The 20,380-nt window shown below is 41.5% G+C and overlaps 1 protein-coding gene across 3 annotated transcripts in view; it reads right to left on the reverse strand.

The window, feature by feature from the left end:
• LOC115102283 (MICOS complex subunit mic25a-like) overlaps window positions 1–20,380 on the reverse strand; it is a 54,823-nt gene that overhangs the window by 22,978 nt on the left and 11,465 nt on the right. For 2 of the 3 annotated variants that reach the window (XR_003859430.2, XM_029622074.2), the window contains exon 3: window positions 3,763–3,833. Coding sequence is in view for 1 of the 3 variants with exons in the window: in XM_029622074.2 (XP_029477934.1) it covers window positions 3,763–3,833 (71 nt within the window). In the remaining 2 variants the exon portion in view is untranslated. Of the gene's footprint in view, window positions 1–3,762; window positions 3,834–4,088; window positions 4,160–20,380 lie in introns of those variants that run through there. The other variant, XR_010460159.1, reaches the window with a different exon arrangement.

Consider the following 20,380-nt stretch of genomic DNA (forward strand, 5'->3'; position numbering starts at 1 on the left):
GAGAAAACACTGAGAGAGAACAACTTGTCAGATGATGCCTTGGAGACTGATGTGTTCCTTTCCTGTCTTTTCACAATACTATTGCAGATCGACATAAAAGCCAGAAAGACAGCCGTGGTGTCGCTCTTCATTTCTTGGTTCTCCTGTGGTACATGTAAAGACCGCTACACATGGTGGGATGTTAATTGCTTAATTAACTCAGGAACCACACCTGTGTGGAAGCACCTGCTTTCAGTATACTTTGTGTCCCTCATTTACTCAAGTGTTTACATTATTTTGGCAGATATTTGTACGATTCCCTATTCTGAAATAAATCAACAACTTCACTGTCATTTGTGAGCAATTTTCAAGCCCCCCATAATTCTTCAGGTGAAAAGGACATTATTTAATATTGATTAATAAAACAGTTGACAATTAAAAGCTTATTAGGTTTACAGCACTTTGCACAGGGGGGGGGGGTGTTTGCATTTAACTGGTAAGATCAAATTAATGGCGAAGAAAAGATTGCTATCTGGGCAGGTTATTTCCTCATGTGTAAAAGTAAGGTTGAGGTGAATTGAATTTACACTGACATTCACTATGGGCATAATGAGTGTAGTGTGTACGTTTTTATTAATCTGCATTAATTCCATGTGTCTCAGATATCCACTTGCTCAGAGGGAACGTTAGTCTGAGTCTCCAGCCCAGGCACAGGTGAATAGATCCTGTCATACATATGTCATTCTCCAGTTTACCAGAGGTGGAGCTTATGATGCCCAATACACCTACAGATGTTTCCCAGTTAGGTTAAAACTTCTTAGGGATTGGCGTCCCGTCAACGGGGTAGTTGTAAATCATGCAGCGCCTTTTGTCACCATCACAGATTTGAGAGAAACAACAAATGTTGGTACATATAAGTGTCTTATATCGGCTGAAAGCTTAGATTCTTGTTAATATAACTGCACTGTCCAATTTACAGTAGATATTACTGCGAAAAAATGCAATGCTATTGTTTGAGAGCTCCTAACAACAAAACACTACAATCCTCTCCTTAGTCCTGATCACTTTGAGGGAGAGGTTGTTATTCTGGCACCACACTGCCAGAATATTCTCCCTATAGGCTGTCTCGTCGTTATTGGTGATCGGCAAACTTAATGATGGTGTTGGAGTCGTTCCTGGCTGTGCAGTCATGAGTGAACAGGGAGTACAGGAGGGGACTGAGCATGCACCCCCGAGGGGCCCCAGTGTTGAGGATCAGCATGGCGGATGTGTTGTTATACCTACCTTCACCACCTGGGGGTGACCTGTCAGCAAGTCCAGCATCCAGCTGCAGAGGGAGGTGTTTAGTCCCAGGGTCTTAGCTTAGTGATGAGCTTTGAGGGCGCTATGGTGTTGAACGCTGAGCTGTAGTCAATGAATAGCATTCTCACATAGGTGTTCCTTTTGTCCAGGTGTGAAAGGGCAGTGTGGAGTGTAATAGAGATTGCATCATCTGTGGATGTTTTGGGGTGGTATGCAAATTGAAGTGGGTCTAGGGTTTCTGGGATAATGGATGTTGATAATGTTGATGTGAGCCATGACCAGCCTTTCAAAGCACTTCATGGCTACAGACGTGTGCTACGGGTCGGTAGTCATTTAGGCAGGTTGCATTACTGTTGTTGGGCACAGGGACTATGATTGTCTGCTTGAAACATGTTGGTATAACCGACTTAGACAGGGAGAGGTTGAAAATGAAGACACTTGCCAATTGGTCAGTGCATTCTCGGAGTACAAGTTCTGGTAATTCGTCTGGCCTGCGCCTTGTGTATGTTGACCTGTGTAAAGTTCTTATTCAGATTTGCTCCGGAAAGCGTGATCACACAGTCATCGGGAACAGCTGGTGCTCTCATGCATGTTTTAGTGTTACTTGCCTCAAAGCGAGCATATAAGTAATTTAGCTCATCTGGTAGGTTTGTGTCACTGGGCAGCTCCCGGCTGTGCTTCCCTTTGTAGTCTGTAATAGTTTGCAAGCCCTGCCACATCCAACGCGCGTCGGAGCCGGTGTACTACGATTCGATCTTAGTCCTTTATTGATGGTTTGTCGGAGGGCATAGCGGGATTTCTTATAAGCTTCCGGGTTAGAGTGCCGCTCCTTGAAAGCTGCAGCTCTACCCTTTAGCTCAGTGCAGCTGTTGCCTGTAATCCATGGCTTCTGGTTGGGGTATGTACCTACAGTCACTGTGGGGACGATGTCATCGATGCACTTATTGATGAAGCCAGTGACTGATGTGGTGTACTCCTCAATGCCATCGGATGAATTCCGGAACATATTCCAGTCCGTGCTGCAAAACAGTCCTTTAGCTTAGCGTCTGCTTCATCTAACCACTTTTCTATTGAACAAGTCACTGGTGCTTCCTGCTTTAATTGTTGCTTGTAAGCAGGAATCCGGAGGATATAAATATGGTCAGATTTGCCAAATGGAGGGTGAGGGAGAGCTTTGTACGCGTCTCTGTGTGTGGAGTAAAGGTTGTCTAGAGTTTTTTCCCCCTCTGGTGGCACATTTAACATGCTGACAGATTTAAGTTTCCTGACAATAAAGTCCCCGGCCACTAGGAGCGCCGACCTCTGGATGAGTGTTTACCTGTCTGCTTATGTCGGTATACAGCTCATTGAGTGCGGTCTTAGTGACAGCATCGGTCTGTGGTGGTATGGAGACAGCTAAAAAAAATACAGATGAAAACTTTCTAGGTAGATAGTGTGGTCTACAGCTTGTCATGAGACTCTACCTCAGGCGAGCAAAACCTTGAGACTTCCTTAGATATTTTGCACCAGCTGTTGTTGACACGTATACAGAGACCGCCACCCCATCTTACCAGAGGCTGCTGTTCTATCCTGCCGATACAGCGTATAACCCATCAGCTGTATGTTACTCATGTCGTCATTCAGCCACAACTCGGTGAAACATAAGATATTACTGTTTTTAATGTCCCGTTGGTAGGATATGCATGCTTTTAGTTCATACAATTGATTTTCCAGCGACTGTACGTAGGCCAGTAGTATGGATGGCAAGGGCAGATTAGCCACTCGCCAGAGGATCCTCACAAGGCACCCCGATCTCTTTCCGCGATCTCTTTCCGCAATATATTTTCTGTCTCTTCATCCTGCGAATGACGGGATGAGGGCCTGTTCGGGTGTCTGGAGTAAATCCCTCTCGTCCGACTCATTAAAGATAAATTCTTCATCCAGTACGAGGTGAGTTCTGATTTCCAGAAGCACTTTTTGGTCATAAGAGACGGTAGTAGCAACATTATGTACAAAGTAAGTTACAAACAATGCGAACACACTAACGAAATAGCGTGTTTGGTTAAGAGCCCATGAAACGGCAGCCATCTTCTCCGGCGCCATCTTCAACAGTGCCATCTTCAATCTCCATGGAAACCAAAAGCACATCACTCGTTGGTTCGTTGTATACAAACTCTTCTACCATTCCGACAACAACATCAATTACTGTGATTTGTACTGGGAGACAAAACGGGAGGAACTAGTATACAATCACTGTGTAATTTACAGCAAAGCCGAGATGAGAAATTGATCTACAGTCTACATGGATCCATCATAGATCTAGTAGAACACATTCAAGTGTTATAGCTTTTTCAGGGCAAACCAATTGTAAATCACTTTCTCTGTGGTGTTGGGTTGTGCTACAGAGGGACTGTACTTCCACAGGTAGTACATTGTAGCAAGTTTTACTGTAGAGTCTGGATGTGAACAGAACTATACAGGTGGACAAGCGGTTCTACTTACTTTACAAGAGCTTTGGATTTTGTGGCTTGGTCGTAGAACTGTTTCTTGGTTTTCTTGTATCGATCCAAATTCTGAAATAAACAAATAAATATTATGAGAAAATACTGAATGAAACAGGTAAGGTTAAGGTTACTGTACAGTTCATATGATGAAAGAAAATAACATGATCCCTCATAAAATGCACATCTATTACGCCCCAACACTTACTAAATACATACAGTGTATCCAACTACAGCCAACAAGCTTTCAATAATGAGATGGATCGTTTTTCCCCCCAACATTCTAATGCATCTACGTATGTACAGCGACCAACTGAGCCTACACACCTCGCCGATTCGTTCAACAACCATCCATAGACGGTCAGGTTGGCTGTAGTTGGACAGATGTGGAGAAACCTTAAAAGTGATGGCATAAAAAAATAACATTTTATGATACAATCCATGAATAATTAAAATGTTTGGATGCTAATAAAAATATGACTATAATCAGTATCACCTCCTTATTTGGCCACCATCCCAGATCATTGCCTTAGGTAACAGCCAATTCATTTAACATCTGCATATTAGCTGATGCAATTCTTGTTAACTGCCTTGTTCGAGGGTACATAGGAACTTTAATAGGTTTTAAAACCCTATCCTTATTGGCCATCATGGGGTAGTTCGTAGATGTTCTGCTGGCAGTCAGTCAGGCAGACTGGGGAGGGATCAGTGAGCCTGGTCACAGACACACGGTCTCTTCATTGTGCTATGCTATAGAGACTTTCACAGAGACCATCATCACCCACACAGTCCTCAGTAACAGTTCTAATTACTGCTGAGGAGACTCTGGTGTAGCCACAACATTAGCCCATGGCATATAGGCACTGGCCCATAGCACAGTGCCTCAATTCCCCAGAACCAAATCTTGCATGCCCTGGCCAGCTATAGTCTGTTACGAGAGACTACATGTCACTGTATCGTGGGGGTAGCTGTTGGATTCTCAACCAATGGTGTGGCTACTTCCCATAAAAGAAGACACTCTCTCAGCCCAGGTGGAGTCTCATTTCCCTAATTACTCCTGACAGGCAGCACCTCAGTTTGATGAGGTAATGACCATGCCTCAGAATGCCATCCTTAAGCCCAGGCTAAATGGGCTTCCCTTAATTATTTCTGATATTCGTCTTTCCGACTGAGAGAGTGAACCGGGGGGATTTGAGGTGAGCAGAGCAGGAGAGTGATGGGAGCATCGCTGAAGTCCAGCCCTGAATCCCCATCAATTCACCAGGTGCCAGTGGGGTCAGTCTCTCTCATATTTCACACAATCTGAACCCTACACAAGTCATCTCAAGGCGAGGGAGCCGACAGTGGAAACAGAGGAGCCCCGCTCATATGCATTCACACCAATTCAACTATCACAGGACAAATTATCGTCCATTTGACCCCATCCTCTCATCTTCTCCAATCATGGGAAGGGAGGAGGAAAGGAGGAGGAGCCTGAGTCAGCCCAGGCCCACTGCTTTGCCTCATCTCCCGTTGTCTGAACTCTCTCTGAAGGCCCCATTAAGAGCTGCTGCTTCTTAAATGTTAATGTATTTTATGAGGCTGTGAGGAGGTTCTCATAACAAGCAAGGAACTACAGCAGGGACTGTTATTGTGTGAGCACCGGTCCAGGAGATTGTGATGCTTGCAATTAAATGCAGATTTACCAAAGAGCAGTGACCCACTGTGGTTCTCTGGAATCAGTGTTCTGTAGCTACATTATGCATGGCTAAAATTATTAACCCATTTATGTGAGTGAAAATACGTGTGTGTCTGTGCATTTGTGTGTGGGTGCATGAGAGAGTGTGTGTGTATGTGTCTGTTTGTGTCTACACTACAATGAGGGCTGACAAGGTGAGACGTGGAAGTGGGATTACAGACACATTGACCCAGATACTACAGTACTATTGGATCTCCTTCTTAGCCATTACTGACTGATCTCCATTCAGGCCAGTTCATACCACCAGGGAGCAGATAGAATGCCTCAAAACAAAACTAGAGTGCATCCTTCCCACTTATCCAGTGGGGCTTCGAGGCGTCTTTGAATTTCCCAAATATTTAGCATACATAAACTGCCATCTTGAACTGGGTATATCTAAAAAGGTGAATGTAAAGACCTGGATTCATTGAAAACGTTGATTAAATGTCGTAGGATGGTTTGGGAGCCCTGTTGCGAGACTATTACTATATTGTGTCTGTTATTAAAAACAGTAGAAAGTCTAAGCTCCATCATATGTGCAGGTGGGTAGTGTGGGTTCACAGTGAAAGTAGGGTCAAGAAGGAATGGCCTAGTGGCATTTAAACCCACCGTTACTTTCACTGTGAACCCCTTCTTCCTTCCTGAATACATTTGCAGTGATGCATTGCCGTGGCAATGCTACCTGCATTAACCGGATTTGCCTGTGCTAATCTAACAGCTGGCAGCTGGCTCGTCTCACACTCCTCTTCCTGGCTGGCAACTGCCGTCAGCCACCCTCATCTGCCACCCTCCCCCTGCCCACCCTCAGTGCCGCTTCCTGCTGTGCTAATCCAATGGATATCTTAATCTGTGCAGGGTGGCTCTGCCTGGGCGTCGCCGCAGGCTAAGTGCTGTTCTACACACCTACACTAGGGGCACTTATCAGCCCAGCCCAACGATCCCACCGTCGACACCAACAGCCATGCTTTGATGCGCTGTAAATGGACCAGGTTTTCAGCGCACGCACGCTCCTGTTTTAGCGGCCATTTAAAAAAAAGAAGGGTGAAATGAATTCTGCAGTGAGATATTTAGACAAGAGATGTATTAACCTCAGCCAATCTCTGTCTTTGAGATGGATCCTCTCCTGCAGGCAATAATGAGTCTAGGAGATCGCTTTCAGTGTCCTGTCTCTTCTTCTATAAATATCAGGGGGTATGAGGAGGACGTATTACCCCTCCAGGGCCTCTGGTTCAGAGAACACCTTCCATTTAACTGCTAGTAGATCCATGTGAGGCGGCTTCCCATTATGGTGTTGCTGAGTGACAGCACAATGAACTAACAACATGTCTCTCTCGCTTGCTCTCTCTGTATGACATGTTGCTTCTACAACATAGCTCCTGTCATGACAGGCCTGTTCGGGTCAGGTTCCCGTGGACCATAATCCTACAGAGATATCTCTCACACCCAACAGAGGGGGAGAGATTGAGAGGTATGGAGGTGTTTTTTTTAATGACACCTCCCGTCCATTGTAACTCTTAAGGCAGCAAAATCCCCTTTGTCCTCTCAGTATGGAGGGATGGAGGGATGGAATGTATGTTGGGCCTATGGAGAATCTACCTCTGAACAGTAACATGCAATAAAAGGACTTTGGGACAATATGTTTCGTCAGCCAAAATGGTGGTAGTGACGATAGATGGAATATGAAAATGAATGTTGTTTTTGTTATCCTATTAAAAGTTAAATGACGACGTTATAAAGAAAACATAACTTGAAGAGATTTCACACTATGTACTTGAGGTTTGCATACTGTACGTTGTGTGGAAAATGTCCAGATCAAAGAGAATGTTTTTGTAAAGATGAAATCTGAAGTTAGTTGTCTAAATTGGATCTGAATAAAATCCAGACCTTGCCTCGGAACTAGTTATGCCCAGAGAACGCCCATTACCCAAGGGTATAAAACATGTGAGGTAAAAATGAACATATCAGACTAAGTGACCACGAGCTTCAGCCAAGGTCCGAATTAGTTGTAAACCCAAAATTCAACACGAGGTTGAAGAAGACAAAGGAACCTTTTTACAATCTATGCTATGGATGAGTAGCTGTGTCTAAGAGGGTGAATTCAAACAGGACCACCCAGTTACCGCTCTCCAAGGAATCGTGTGGCTACACTGCTTTCATTCCCACGCTGGAACCATCTACACGGCTGATTAGCCGTCCTTCGAAGACCCCCTTTCAGAGCAAGGGCGAGAAAACAGCCCACTAAGAGAAAGGACACTGACATCGTGAGGACAAACAGTGCTACACCCGGTAACTGAAGACGTGCCGTCATCAGAGAAGTCGGAACCCGGGCCACGAAGAGAAACCCATCGGAGACCTTCAACACGTAATTACATCATTATATTCTGACCCATAAGAGCGGCAGTTCGGGGCAACGTTAGGGTTAAAATAAGCAAGTTGACAAATGTACCCAAGTGTGCTTTTCTCTCGTGCTCTCTTTCTCTCTCTTTTGAAATCCCCATTTTGTTTAACATGTTTCATATTGTGTTGGCCCGCTAGGAACCTGTTTCATTGTACTAAGTTCTATTCAATAGATTAGACTGTATGTTTGTGCATGTGTACCATATATAATCAGTTTAGCTTGTTAGTAAATAAATAATCAACTCAGTTGGTGTGGTACAGCCTTATTTACTGAGACTCGGGTTTGTGCAGATTCACAAATTATGCGACGTTCAGTAGGAGTCTGTAGAGAAAATGAATTAATTAGCGACTGTTGTAAAATTGATATTCTGATATTCTTTGAGTTCATTTGGAAAATAGAAACTCAATTTTAAAAAAACTTTCCCATGGTGCCCCAGGTTACCAAGTTAATAATTACCTGATTTGTTTAATCACGTAATTATAAACCGTTAATCATTCGATGAGCAGCAGTCGTCACATTAATCAATACAATGTTATGACACAACTCTCTGAGCAAACTGATATTTTGTATCGGGAGATGAGCTTGACCTTCTGTGCCCAACATTACAAGGCTAAAAGGTACAAAGAAAGGGAAAATAAAACGCCTCATCCTTACTTGAAGTTTACTTCTTACATTTCCATTAGAAACCAGCAACACAGCAAAATGTGCTTTTAGTGTGGAGAAAAAAAGCACCCTGTACAGCATTCTGATTAGAATGCTTCTCCTGTCGTCTCTGTTCTAACCGCTGGCCCTGTGGTTTAAGAGGCGAAGAGGTATTACACCCCCTGGAGCCCCTGATATGTGCCTACATCCGTCTGGCATGCTGAGAAATTAATAATCCTTGCTCCAAAAAAGAAAATTAAAATGCATTCGTCTCCCCTTTGAAGTAAATTAATTTGTGATTGGTTAGCCTCTGCAGGCCTTGAGGCTAAAGGGGGCTGACTGTGTGGCGGCCGGCTGCTCCACTCTCTGTCCATCCAGGTAAAATCAGCTTCAGCTGGTTGGATGGGGGAGTCATGCAGATATTTCCAGAACAAGGCCCCTGCCGACAGCGTGTCAACGCGGCTGTCAGGATTTCAGGAGGATTATTATCTCGTACCCACGCTCAAGTGCTTCAAAGTGCTTTGCAACTAGTGACAAGGAAGAGAGAGAGAGAGAGAGAGAGGGTACTGGGTGGAGGGCTGGGGGGGCCTTGACAAGCAGAAGAGTGAAGCAAGGAGTGGTTCAGGATAGGAGAGGGATGGAGACAAGAGCAGGGGAGCCAGCAGAAGGCTTTAGCTGGATTAGAGAGAGCCTGTGCTAATTCAAACAGCAGTGGAACATTGCTGTTCACAACAAGTAGTTTTCACAGCTCTCCGACTTCCAGCATTCGGGAGAATTCACAGACACGAGACGATTATGTGTGGCGTCTTCACAAACATTATCGCACTCATCAAAAGCCTCTCTCCCAATTTCAAACCTTCAGAGTTGCAGCCAGGAGAGAACGACTGCCCCCTCTCATTGAAGACACGAAATTTCAACGCCAACCGCAGTACAGCAGGCATTGTTAGCAGAAAACAGGATCCTCATTATAGTGAATGGGAAAAATGGCAATCTTTGTTAAAATGAACCAAAAAAATTGAAGACAATCAATGCTAATGGCAGCCTGCAGTACCCTTGAGATATTCAGTGAGAGAGGGCCGAACTGAGCTAGCCTGCAATGTCACTTCCTGGAGTAGCTCAAACTGCGCATGTTGTCTCCATGAGACAACATCATTTTATATTTTTTAAACTTTGTTTCACATATACATTTTACACAAATTTTGCATACATGGTACTTTCATACACAGTAGTTACATAAAGGGTTAGTAATGTTTTTTTGATTATAAAACATAACATTTTGGATAGATAGTATCCAAAATGTATAGGGTTTTCAGCAATAACTATTTCTGATCATGAGCCTCAGCCCATCCCACCTATCTCTGTAGACCATCCTCTTTTGATTTGCACGTGTCATATATTTTTCAACTGTGATGTCTTTCATTCATTTTGAACCTTTCTAATTGCATTGATTGTGTAAGTTAAATATTTATATTTTTCCTAGGAGTATTATTATATTGTTGATTGATTTGGCTTTCCAAATAACCAAAACACTGCTAACCACCTGTGACCAGAAACAAGCTACATGGGGACAATGCCAGATGAAATGATCTAATGAGACGCCGTGTTAACCGACGTCATTTGGCTTCAATGAGTCTTTACATTTGGCTCTATTGAGTCTTTACATAGGGTGTCATGTGATAGATGGCTTTCTCCATTCATATGTACAGTCATTGGTTGCAGCCTACCTACATGTTATAGACAGCTCTAATTAATGGCTTCCATTAGCTGTAAAGGGAACTTAGGGTATAAAGTCTAGAATCCCTCTTCTTCTCTGAACCAGTCTGTCGGGCAGGGCCCACCCACCTAACCCAAACAGAGTGACAGCAGTTTGAACAGACACACCAACTCCACAGTATTATCTGCCTCCCTGGTCCGGCTCATAACACAACCCAAACCCAGCAGCAAATAGTGCACACACCATTTCCCCGCCAGTCTCTGATCCCTTTGGTAAATGCCACATTCTTATAATGAGGTAAATATAAACATAAAACACTCCAGTTTTCTGTCCCCACTTGCTTCAAGAAGTCCACCATTGTTCCTGTACCCAAGAAAGCAAAGGAAACTGAATTAAATGACTATTCGCCCCGGAGCACTCACTTCTGTCATCATGAAGTGCTTTGAGAGGTTAGTTAAGGATCATATCATCTCTACCCTACCTGACACCCTAGACTCACTTCAATTTGCTTACCGCCCCAATAGATCCACAGACGATGCAATCGCCATCACATTGCACACTGCTCTATCCCATCTGGACAAGAGGAATACCTATGTAAGAATGCTGTTCATTGACTATAGCTCAGCAGTCAGCACCATAGTACCCTCCAAGCTCATCACTAAGCTCGGGGCCCTGGGTCTGAACCCCGCCCTGTGCATCTGGGTCCTGGACTTCCTGACGGGCCACGCAGTCATGGGTGAACAGAGCGTACGGGAGGGGGCTGAGCATGCACCCTTGTGATTACTTCAGACAAAAAATGAAAGTAGAGTGGTTTGTCGGGGTGGATGGGTAGGAGGAATAACGCAAACATCTAGCAACCCAAAGATTGCGTGTTCGAATCTCATCATGGACAACATTAGCATTTGAGATAATTAGCTTCTTTGCAACTACTTAGCCTGTTAGCTAATCCTAACCCCTTGCCTAGCTAATGTTACCCACTTAGTTAACATTAGCGTTAACCACCTAGCTAACGTTAGCCACAACAAATTGGAATTTCTAATTCATTACATATTGTATGAATTGCAGTTAGTAACATATTGTACGAATTGCAATTCATAACACATCATACGAAATGTAAGTCATAACATATCATACGGAATGGATGATGGACATCCATAAATGAATACATACCATAAGAAACATCACATATTATACTAATTGGAGTGTCTTGGATTTACTTTTACTATGTCACGTCTACCCCTGAGTCCAGGTTGGGAAAAAAGGGTAGTGGCGAATGTGTTTGCAACATGGCATGGAACTAAATTGTTATAAAGTAGACAGTGGTGTGGTAAATCAGCAATACAACAAAGCTACCATGAACGGCTGTTCTACTGGTAATATTTCTCTCTCAAACCCTTTGTTTTCACATGGCCATGCATGAAGCTTGCATCGTCTGATTGGACATGCTATCTAGTTTAAATAAATGAATCCTAAGTGAACAAACACAAAAAGCCTATGAATACATTTGACAATAATAATGTTGCAGGGTGTAAAACATTTCTGAAATAAGTCCTTGAGACTGCCACACAGTAACAGCAGTCAGCGTTTCCCAGTCTTTCTGCAAGCCACCATGCAATGCATAAAAATTTAGGCTAATCCACACAAGACAAACTGTTAGATTAGATGTTATTGTCCTCCAAGGAGGAAATTCATTTCCACATGCTTGTACATTGAAATACAGACCACCAAAATACCCATACACCCATTCATAATATTTACAATACCAAAAGTAAACTTCCCTACACCCAGCAGATAAAACAGTCGGCCCAGTTAACAATTCTAAGGAGAGAGAAGGTTTTTGTAATGTTACCCGTAATGTTCCCTTCATGTTTGAGTGTCCAGTTTTCTGTTAGTTAGGGGAGCATTCTATACTGCAAAATATATATAAATGAACATGTAAAGTGTTGGTCTCATGTTTCATGAGCTTAAATAAAAGATCCAGAAATGTTCATTTTGCACAAAAAGCTTATTTCTCTAAAAAATTGTGCACAAACTTGTTTACATCCCTTTTAGTGAGTGTTTCTCCTTCACCAAAATAATCCATCCACTTGACAAGTGTGGCATATCAAGAAGCTGTATTGAACATAAAAAAATGTTTTTAGCTTCTATGTGGTAAATGGTATGTGTGTATGTAGATTCTGTATAGGCTCGTCTCCCTTATTAATCTTCCCTTTGTGCCAGACTGGGTTCAAGTGACTTCTGTTTATTTTGTTCATTTACTTCTGTATTTATTCATCTCTATATTATGTGTATGTATTTCTGTATGTGTATATATGCAGTGTGTATATATGCAGTGTGTATATATGCAGTGTGTATATATGCAGTGTGTATATATGCAGTGTGTATGTATGCATGTATGTATGTATGCATGTATGTATGTATGTATGTATGTATGTATGTATGTATGTATGTATGTATGTATGTATGTATGTATGTATGTATGTATGTATGTATGTATGTATGTATGTATGTATGCAGTGTGTATGTATGTATGTATGTATGTGTATATATGCAGTGTGTATGTGTATATATGCAGTATGTATGTGTATATATGTATGTATGTATGTATGTATGTATGTATGTATGTATGTATGTATGTATGTATGTATGTATGCAGTGTGTATGTGTGTATGTATGTGTATACTGTACATGCAGTGTGTATGTATGTATGTGTATATATGCAGTGTATGTGTATATATGCAGTGTGTGTGTATGTATGTATGTATGCAGTGTGTATGTATGTATGCAGTGTGTATGTATGTATGTACAGTGCCTTGCGAAAGTATTCGGCCCCCTTGAACTTTGCGACCTTTTGCCACATTTCAGGCTTCAAACATAAAGATATAAAACTGTATTTTTTTGTGAAGAATCAACAACAAGTGGGACACAATCATGAAGTGAACGACATTTATTGGATATTTCAAACTTTTTTAACAAATCAAAAACTGAAAAATTGGGCGTGCAAAATTATTCAGCCCCTTTACTTTCAGTGCAGCAAACTCTCTCCAGAAGTTCAGTGAGGATCTCTGAATGATCCAATGTTGACCTAAATGACTAATGATGATAAATACAATCCACCTGTGTGTAACCAAGTCTCCGTATAAATGCACCTGCACTGTCTCAGAGGTCCGTTAAAATCGCAGATAGCATCATGAAGAACAAGGAACACACCAGGCAGGTCCGAGATACTGTTGTGAAGAAGTTTAAAGCCGGATTTGGATACAAAAAGATTTCCCAAGCTTTAAACATCCCAAGGAGCACTGTGCAAGCGATAATATTGAAATGGAAGGAGTATCAGACCACTGCAAATCTACCAAGACCTGGCCGTCCCTCTAAACTTTCAGCTCATACAAGGAGAAGACTGATCAGAGATGCAGCCAAGAGGCCCATGATCACTCTGGATGAACTGCAGAGATCTACAGCTGAGGTGGGAGACTCTGTCCATAGGACAACAATCAGTCGTATATTGCACAAATCTGGCCTTTATGGAAGAGTGGCAAGAAGAAAGCCATTTCTTAAAGATATCCATAAAAAGTGTTGTTTAAAGTTTGCCACAAGCCACCTGGGAGACACACCAAACATGTGGAAGAAGGTGCTCTGGTCAGATGAAACCAAAATGGAACTTTTTGGCAACAATGCAAAACGTTATGTTTGGCGTAAAAGCAACACAGCTCATCACCCTGAACACACCATCCCCACTGTCAAACATGGTGGTGGCAGCATCATGGTTTGGGCCTGCTTTTCTTCAGCAGGGACAGGGAAGATGGTTAAAATGGATGGGAAGATGGATGGAGACAAATACAGGACCATTCTGGAAAATGGACCTGAGACTGGGACGGAGATTTGTCTTCCAACAAGACAATATTCCAAAACATAAAGCAAAATCTACAATGGAATGGTTCAAAAATAAACATATCCAGGTGTTAGAATGGCCAAGTCAAAGTCCAGACCTGAATCCAATCGAGAATCTGTGGAAAGAACTGAAAACTGCTGTTCACAAATGCTCTCCATCCAACCTCACTGAGCTCGAGCTGTTTTGCAAGGAGGAATGGGAAAAAATGTCAGTCTCTCGATGTGCAAAACTGATAGAGACATACCCCAAGCGACTTACAGCTGTAATCGCAGCAAAAGGTGGCGCTACAAGTATTAACTTAAGGGGGCTGAATAATTTTTGCCCAATTTTTCAGTTTTTGATTAGTTAAAAAGTTTGAAATATCAATAAATGTCGTTCCACTTCATGATTGTGTCCCACTTGTTGTTGATTCTTCACAAAAAATACAGTTTTATATCTTTGTGTTTGAAGCCTGAAATGTGGCAAAAGGTCGCAAAGTTCAAGGGGGCCGAATACTTTCGCAAGGCACTGTATGTATGTATGTATGTATGTATGTATGTATGTATGTATGTATGTATGTATGTATGTATGTATGTATGTATGTGTATATATGCAGTGTGTATGTGTATATATGCAGTGTGTATGTGTATATATGCAGTGTGTATGTATGTATGTATGTATGTATGTATGTATGTATGTATGTATGTATGTATGTATGTATGTATGTATGTATGTACAGTTGTTGGAAGTTTACACACACTTAGGTTGGAGTCATTAAAACTTGTTTTTCAATGACTCCACAAATCATTTGTTAATTCTTATGGCTGACGGGACAGTATTGAGGAACTTGGATGAAAGGTGCCCAGAATAAATGGCCTGCTCCTCAGTTCCAGTTGCTAATATATGCATATTATTGTTAGTATTGGATAGAAAACACTCTGAAGTTTCTAAAACTGTTTGAATGATGTCTGTGAGTATAACAGAACTCATATGGCAGGCAAAAACCCGAGAAGAAATCCAAACAGGATGTGGGAAATCTGAGGTTGGTCGATTTTCAAACCAGCCCCTATTGAATACACAGTGGGATATTGGTTATGTTGCACTTCCTAAGGCTTCCACTAGATGTCAACCGTCTTTAGAAACTTGAATGAGGCTTCTACTGTGATGTGGGGCCGGATGAGAGCTCTTTGAGTCAGTGGTCTGGCAGAGAGCCAGGTCCTGGTCATGCGCATTTCACATGATAGCGACCTGCTTTCCATGGCTTTTCTACAGACAATGGAATTCTCCGGTTGGAACGTTATTGACGATTTATGATAAAACATCCTAAAGATTGATTCTATACTTAGTTTGGCAAGTTTCTTCGACCTGTAATATAACTTTTTGAAGTTTTCGTCAGACGATCGGCTGGACATGCACGAGCGTTTGGATTTGTGTACTAAACGCCCTAACAAAAGTAGCTACATGGACATAAATGATGGACATTATCGAACAAATCAAACATTTATTGTGGAACTATGATTCCTGGGAGTGCATTCTGATGAAGATCATCAAAGGTAAGGGATTATTTATAATGTTATTTCTGATTTCTGTTGACTCGAACATGGCGGATAAAAAAAAAAATTCTGAGCGCTGTTCTCAGATTATTGCATGTTTTTTAAATTTTTTATCTGACACCGCGGTTGGAACTTGTTAAGGCGAGGGGTCCCCCCCCCCCGTTCAGCTGAAAAGGTGGCGCAGGGAATGCAAAAATATTCTTTAGAAATATTTAACCTCCACACATTAACAAGTCCAATACCTCAAATGAAAGATAAACACCTTGTTCATCTACCCAGCGTGTCAGATTTTTACAATGTTTTACGGCGAAAACACAACATATATTTATGTTAGACCACCACCAAACCAAAGAAAAAACGTAGCCATTTTTCCAGCAAACGACAAAAATCACAAAAGCAGGATTAAAAAAATCAATCACTAACCTCTTGAAAATCTTCATCATATGACAGTCATATGACATGTTACACAGTACATTTATGTTTTGTTCGATAATATGCATTTTATATCCATAAATCTCGGTTTACATTGACGCCATGTTCAGAAAATCCTCCAAAATATCCGGAGGAATTATAGAAAGCTACGCCAGATAACAGAAATACTCATCATAAACTTTGACTAAAGAAACATGTTCTACATATAACTAAAGATACCCTGGTTCTTAATGCAACCGCTGTGTCAATTTTTTTTTAACGTTACGGAAAAAGCCTAACATTGCAATAATCTGAGACGGCGCTCAGACGTAACAATATTTCTCCGCCATGTTGGAGTCAACAGAAATACAAAATTACAACATAAATATTCCCTTACCTTTGATGATCTTTCATCAGAATGTAGTGCAAGGAGTCCTAGTTCAACAATAAATCGTTTTGTTTCATAATGTTCAATTCTAGTGTCCAAGTAGCAGCATTTGCTATCACCTTCAGCTCACATGGCCAAAAAATGACTTCTGGTCCAGGATAACTTTGCAAAAAAACTTCCAAAACTTCCAAAAGACATATTACAGGTCGAAGAAACTGGTCAAACTAATTGCAGAATCAATCTTCAGGATGTTATAATCATATATATTCAATAGCATTCCAACCGGATCATTCGTTTTCATCTGGGGCTGATTGGAACAGCCGTAGCAATCAAAGACAAACGCGCCACAACAAAATGGCATTCTTTTGCGACATCGACTACTTTCCTTCCCATTAGGTCAAAGTACACAGCAAATGCTCCATTACACTTTCTACTGAATGAGGACATCTAGTGGAAGACGTAGAAAGTGTTTCCAGATCCATAACTTGTTGGGAAGGGAGGGGGCGATGACGTCAAAGTTGCCCCAACTTTTGCCCCAAGTGTTTTCTATCCAATATTAATAATAATATGCATATATTAGCAATTTAGGACAGATTTTGATGCAGTTCACTATGGGCACGCAATTCATCCAAAGTGGAAATGCTGCCCCCTATCCCTAACAGGTTTTAAACAGCTTGGAAAATTCCAGAAAATGATGTCATGGCTTTAGAAGCTTCTCATAGGCTAATTGACATAGTTTGAGTCAATTGGAGGTGTACCTGTGGATGTATTTCAAGGACTACCTTCAAGCTCAGTGCCTCTTTGCTTGACATCATGGGAAAATCAAAAGAAATCAGCCAAAAACGGTAGACCTCCACAAGTCTGGTTCATACTTGGGAGCAATTTCCAAACGCCTGAAGGTACCACGTTCATCTGTACAAACAATAGTACGCAAGTATAAACACCATGGGACCACGCAGCCGTCATACCGCTCAGGAAGGACACGCGTTCTGTCTGCTAGAGATGAATGTACTTTGATGCGAAAAGTGCAAATCAATCCCAGAACAACAGCAAAGGACCTTGTGAAGATGCTGGAGGAAGCAGGTACAAAAGTATCTATATCCACAGTAAAACGAGTCCTATATCGACCTAACCTGAAAGGCCGCTCAGCAAGGAAAAAGCCACTGCTCCAAAAACACCTTAAAAAAGCCAGACTACGGTTTGCAACTGCACATGGGGACAAAGATTGTACTTTTTGGAGAAATGTTCTCTGGTCTGATGAAACAGAAATGGAACTGTTTGGCAATAATGACCATCGTTATGTTTGGGGGAAAAAGGGGGAGGCTTGCAAGCCGAAGAACACCATCCCAACTGTGAAGGATGGGGGTGCAGCATCATGTTGTGGGGGTGCTTTGCTGCAGGAGGGGCTGGTGCACTTCACAAAATAGATGGCATCATGAGGCGGGAAAATTATGTGGATATATTCCAAATGGACAATGACCCCAAGCATACTTCCAAAGTTGTGGCAAAATGGCTTAAGGAAAGCAACGTCAAGGTTTTGGAGTGGCCATCACAAAGCCCTGACCTCTGTCCTTGTAACTTCAAAAACAAATATGAAATATAACTTTTAGTACAGGGACACAGTCTTGGAAATTCATGTTTGCGTGCGCTATAAAGACAGGACGCACCTGCTAAAATTGGTTTCCTATAGAACATACTTCTTTCCGTAAGAAATGCTATAGTTTGATTACATTTTAGTTGAAACAAAGTTTAGGGGTAGATTTTCGGGGTCCTTTCTCTACATGTTGAACGTGTGGATTACTCAAATTGATGGCGCCAACTAAACAGACTTTTCAGGATATAAAGAAGGATTTTATCTAACAAAATGACACTACATGTTATAGGTGGGACCCTTTGGATGACAAATCAGAGTCAGTGAATATTTAATCGCTATTTGTGATTTTATGAAACCTGTGCCGGTGGGAAAATATTTGATTTGCTGCGCCGTCCTCAAACAATCACATGGCATGTTTTCACTGTAATAGCTACTGTAAATCGAACAGTGCAGTTAGATTAAGAATTTAACCTTTCAACTGACACTTACATGTACCTAAAGGTTTAATATCCATAAGTTTTATGATTATTTATTTGAATTGAGCGCCCTCCAGTTTCACCGAAAGTTGTCCCGCTAGCGGGACGCCTAGGCTTATTAACAAGAAATTTGAGGAGTGGTGGATTAAACGAGTTTTAACTCCAACCTAAGTGCATGTACTTCCGACTTCAACTGTATGTACAATACTGTTCAAAAGTTTGGGGTTACTTAGAAATGTCCTTGTTTTTGAAAGAAAAGCACATTTTTGTCAATTAAAATATCAAATTGAACAGAAATACCGTGTAGACATTGTTAATGTTGTAAATGACTATTGTAGCTGGAAACGGGCAGATTTTTTATGGAATATTTACATATGTGTACATAGCCCCATTATCAGCAACCATCTCTCCTGTGTTCCAATGGCACGTTGTGTTAGCTAATCCAAGTTTATAATTTTAAAAGGCTAATTGATCATTAGAAAAACCTTTTGCAATTATGTTAGCACAGCTGAAAACTGTTGTTTTTATTAAAGAAGCAATAAAACTGGCCTTCTTTAGACTAGTTGAGTATCTGGAGCATCTGCATTTGTGGGTTCGATTACAGGCTCAAAATGGCCAGAATCAAAGGCCTTGCTTCTGAAACTCGTCAGTCTATTCTTGTTCTGAGAATTGAAGGCTATTCCATGCGAGAAATTGCCAAGAAACTGAAGATCTTGCATAACACTGTGTACTACTCCCTTCAGAACAGCACAAACTGGCGCTAACCAGAATAGAAAGAGGATTGGAAGGCCCGGGTGCACAGCTGAGCAAGAGGACAAGTACATTAGAGTGTCTAGTTTGAGAAACAGATGCCTCACAAGTCCTCAACTGGCAGCTTCATTAAATAGTACCCGCAAAACACCAGTCTCAATGTCAACAGTGAAGAGGCGACTCCAGGATGCTGGCCTTGATGTTATTTTAATGGACAAAAAAATGAGCTTTACTATCAAAAACAATGAATTTTCTAAGTGACCCCAAACTTTTGAAAGGTACTGTATATTATTTTGACTGTTCTAGGGACTGTTCTAGGGACGTAATTATTGCTTGGATAATCTTATTTGCTATTATGTATTGATATATATTTTTTCCACTCTTTAATCACACTATTTTTTTTCACTCTTAACGCCGGAAAAATAATTATAATTTAATTACCATAGTGAATTATTGTAATGTTTGTTTGTGTCAATTAATCCCATAAGGGATGGGTTGCCAATTGGCGATTTGACACAAATAAAATTTCATTCATTCATTCAGCTGATTAAACAGCATGATCATTACACAGTTGGACCTTGTGCTGGGAACAATAAAAGGCCACTCTAAAATGTGCAGTTTTGTCACACAACACAATACCACAGAAGTCTCAAGTTTTGAGGGAGCGTGAAATTGGCATGCTGCCTCAAGAATGTCCACCAGCGGTGTTGCCAGTGAATTTAATGTTAATTTTAGGGAATTTGGCATTACGTCCAACCAGCCTCGCAGCCACAGACCACGCCAGCCCAGGACCTCCAAATCGGCACTTGCAGGATCGTCTGAAACCAGCCACCTGGACAACTGATGAAACTGAGGAGTATTTCTGTCTGTAATAAAGCCCTTTTGACTACCCAGTCATGTGAAATACATAGATTAGGGCCTAATTTATTTATTGATTTATTTACTGATTTCCTTATATGAACTATAACTCAGTAAAAGTGTTGAAATTGTTGCATGTTTAGCAAAAACCTCATGAGAACCCTTTTAGCATGTTTTGATGTTAAAGTTAGCAGAACATTCACTTAATGTCAAGTAGAACTTATCTAGATCGTGATTACAGTGTTCT

This window comes from Oncorhynchus nerka, linkage group LG20 (assembly GCF_034236695.1).
Source record: "Oncorhynchus nerka isolate Pitt River linkage group LG20, Oner_Uvic_2.0, whole genome shotgun sequence".
Classification (NCBI taxonomy): Eukaryota; Metazoa; Chordata; class Actinopteri; order Salmoniformes; family Salmonidae; genus Oncorhynchus; species Oncorhynchus nerka.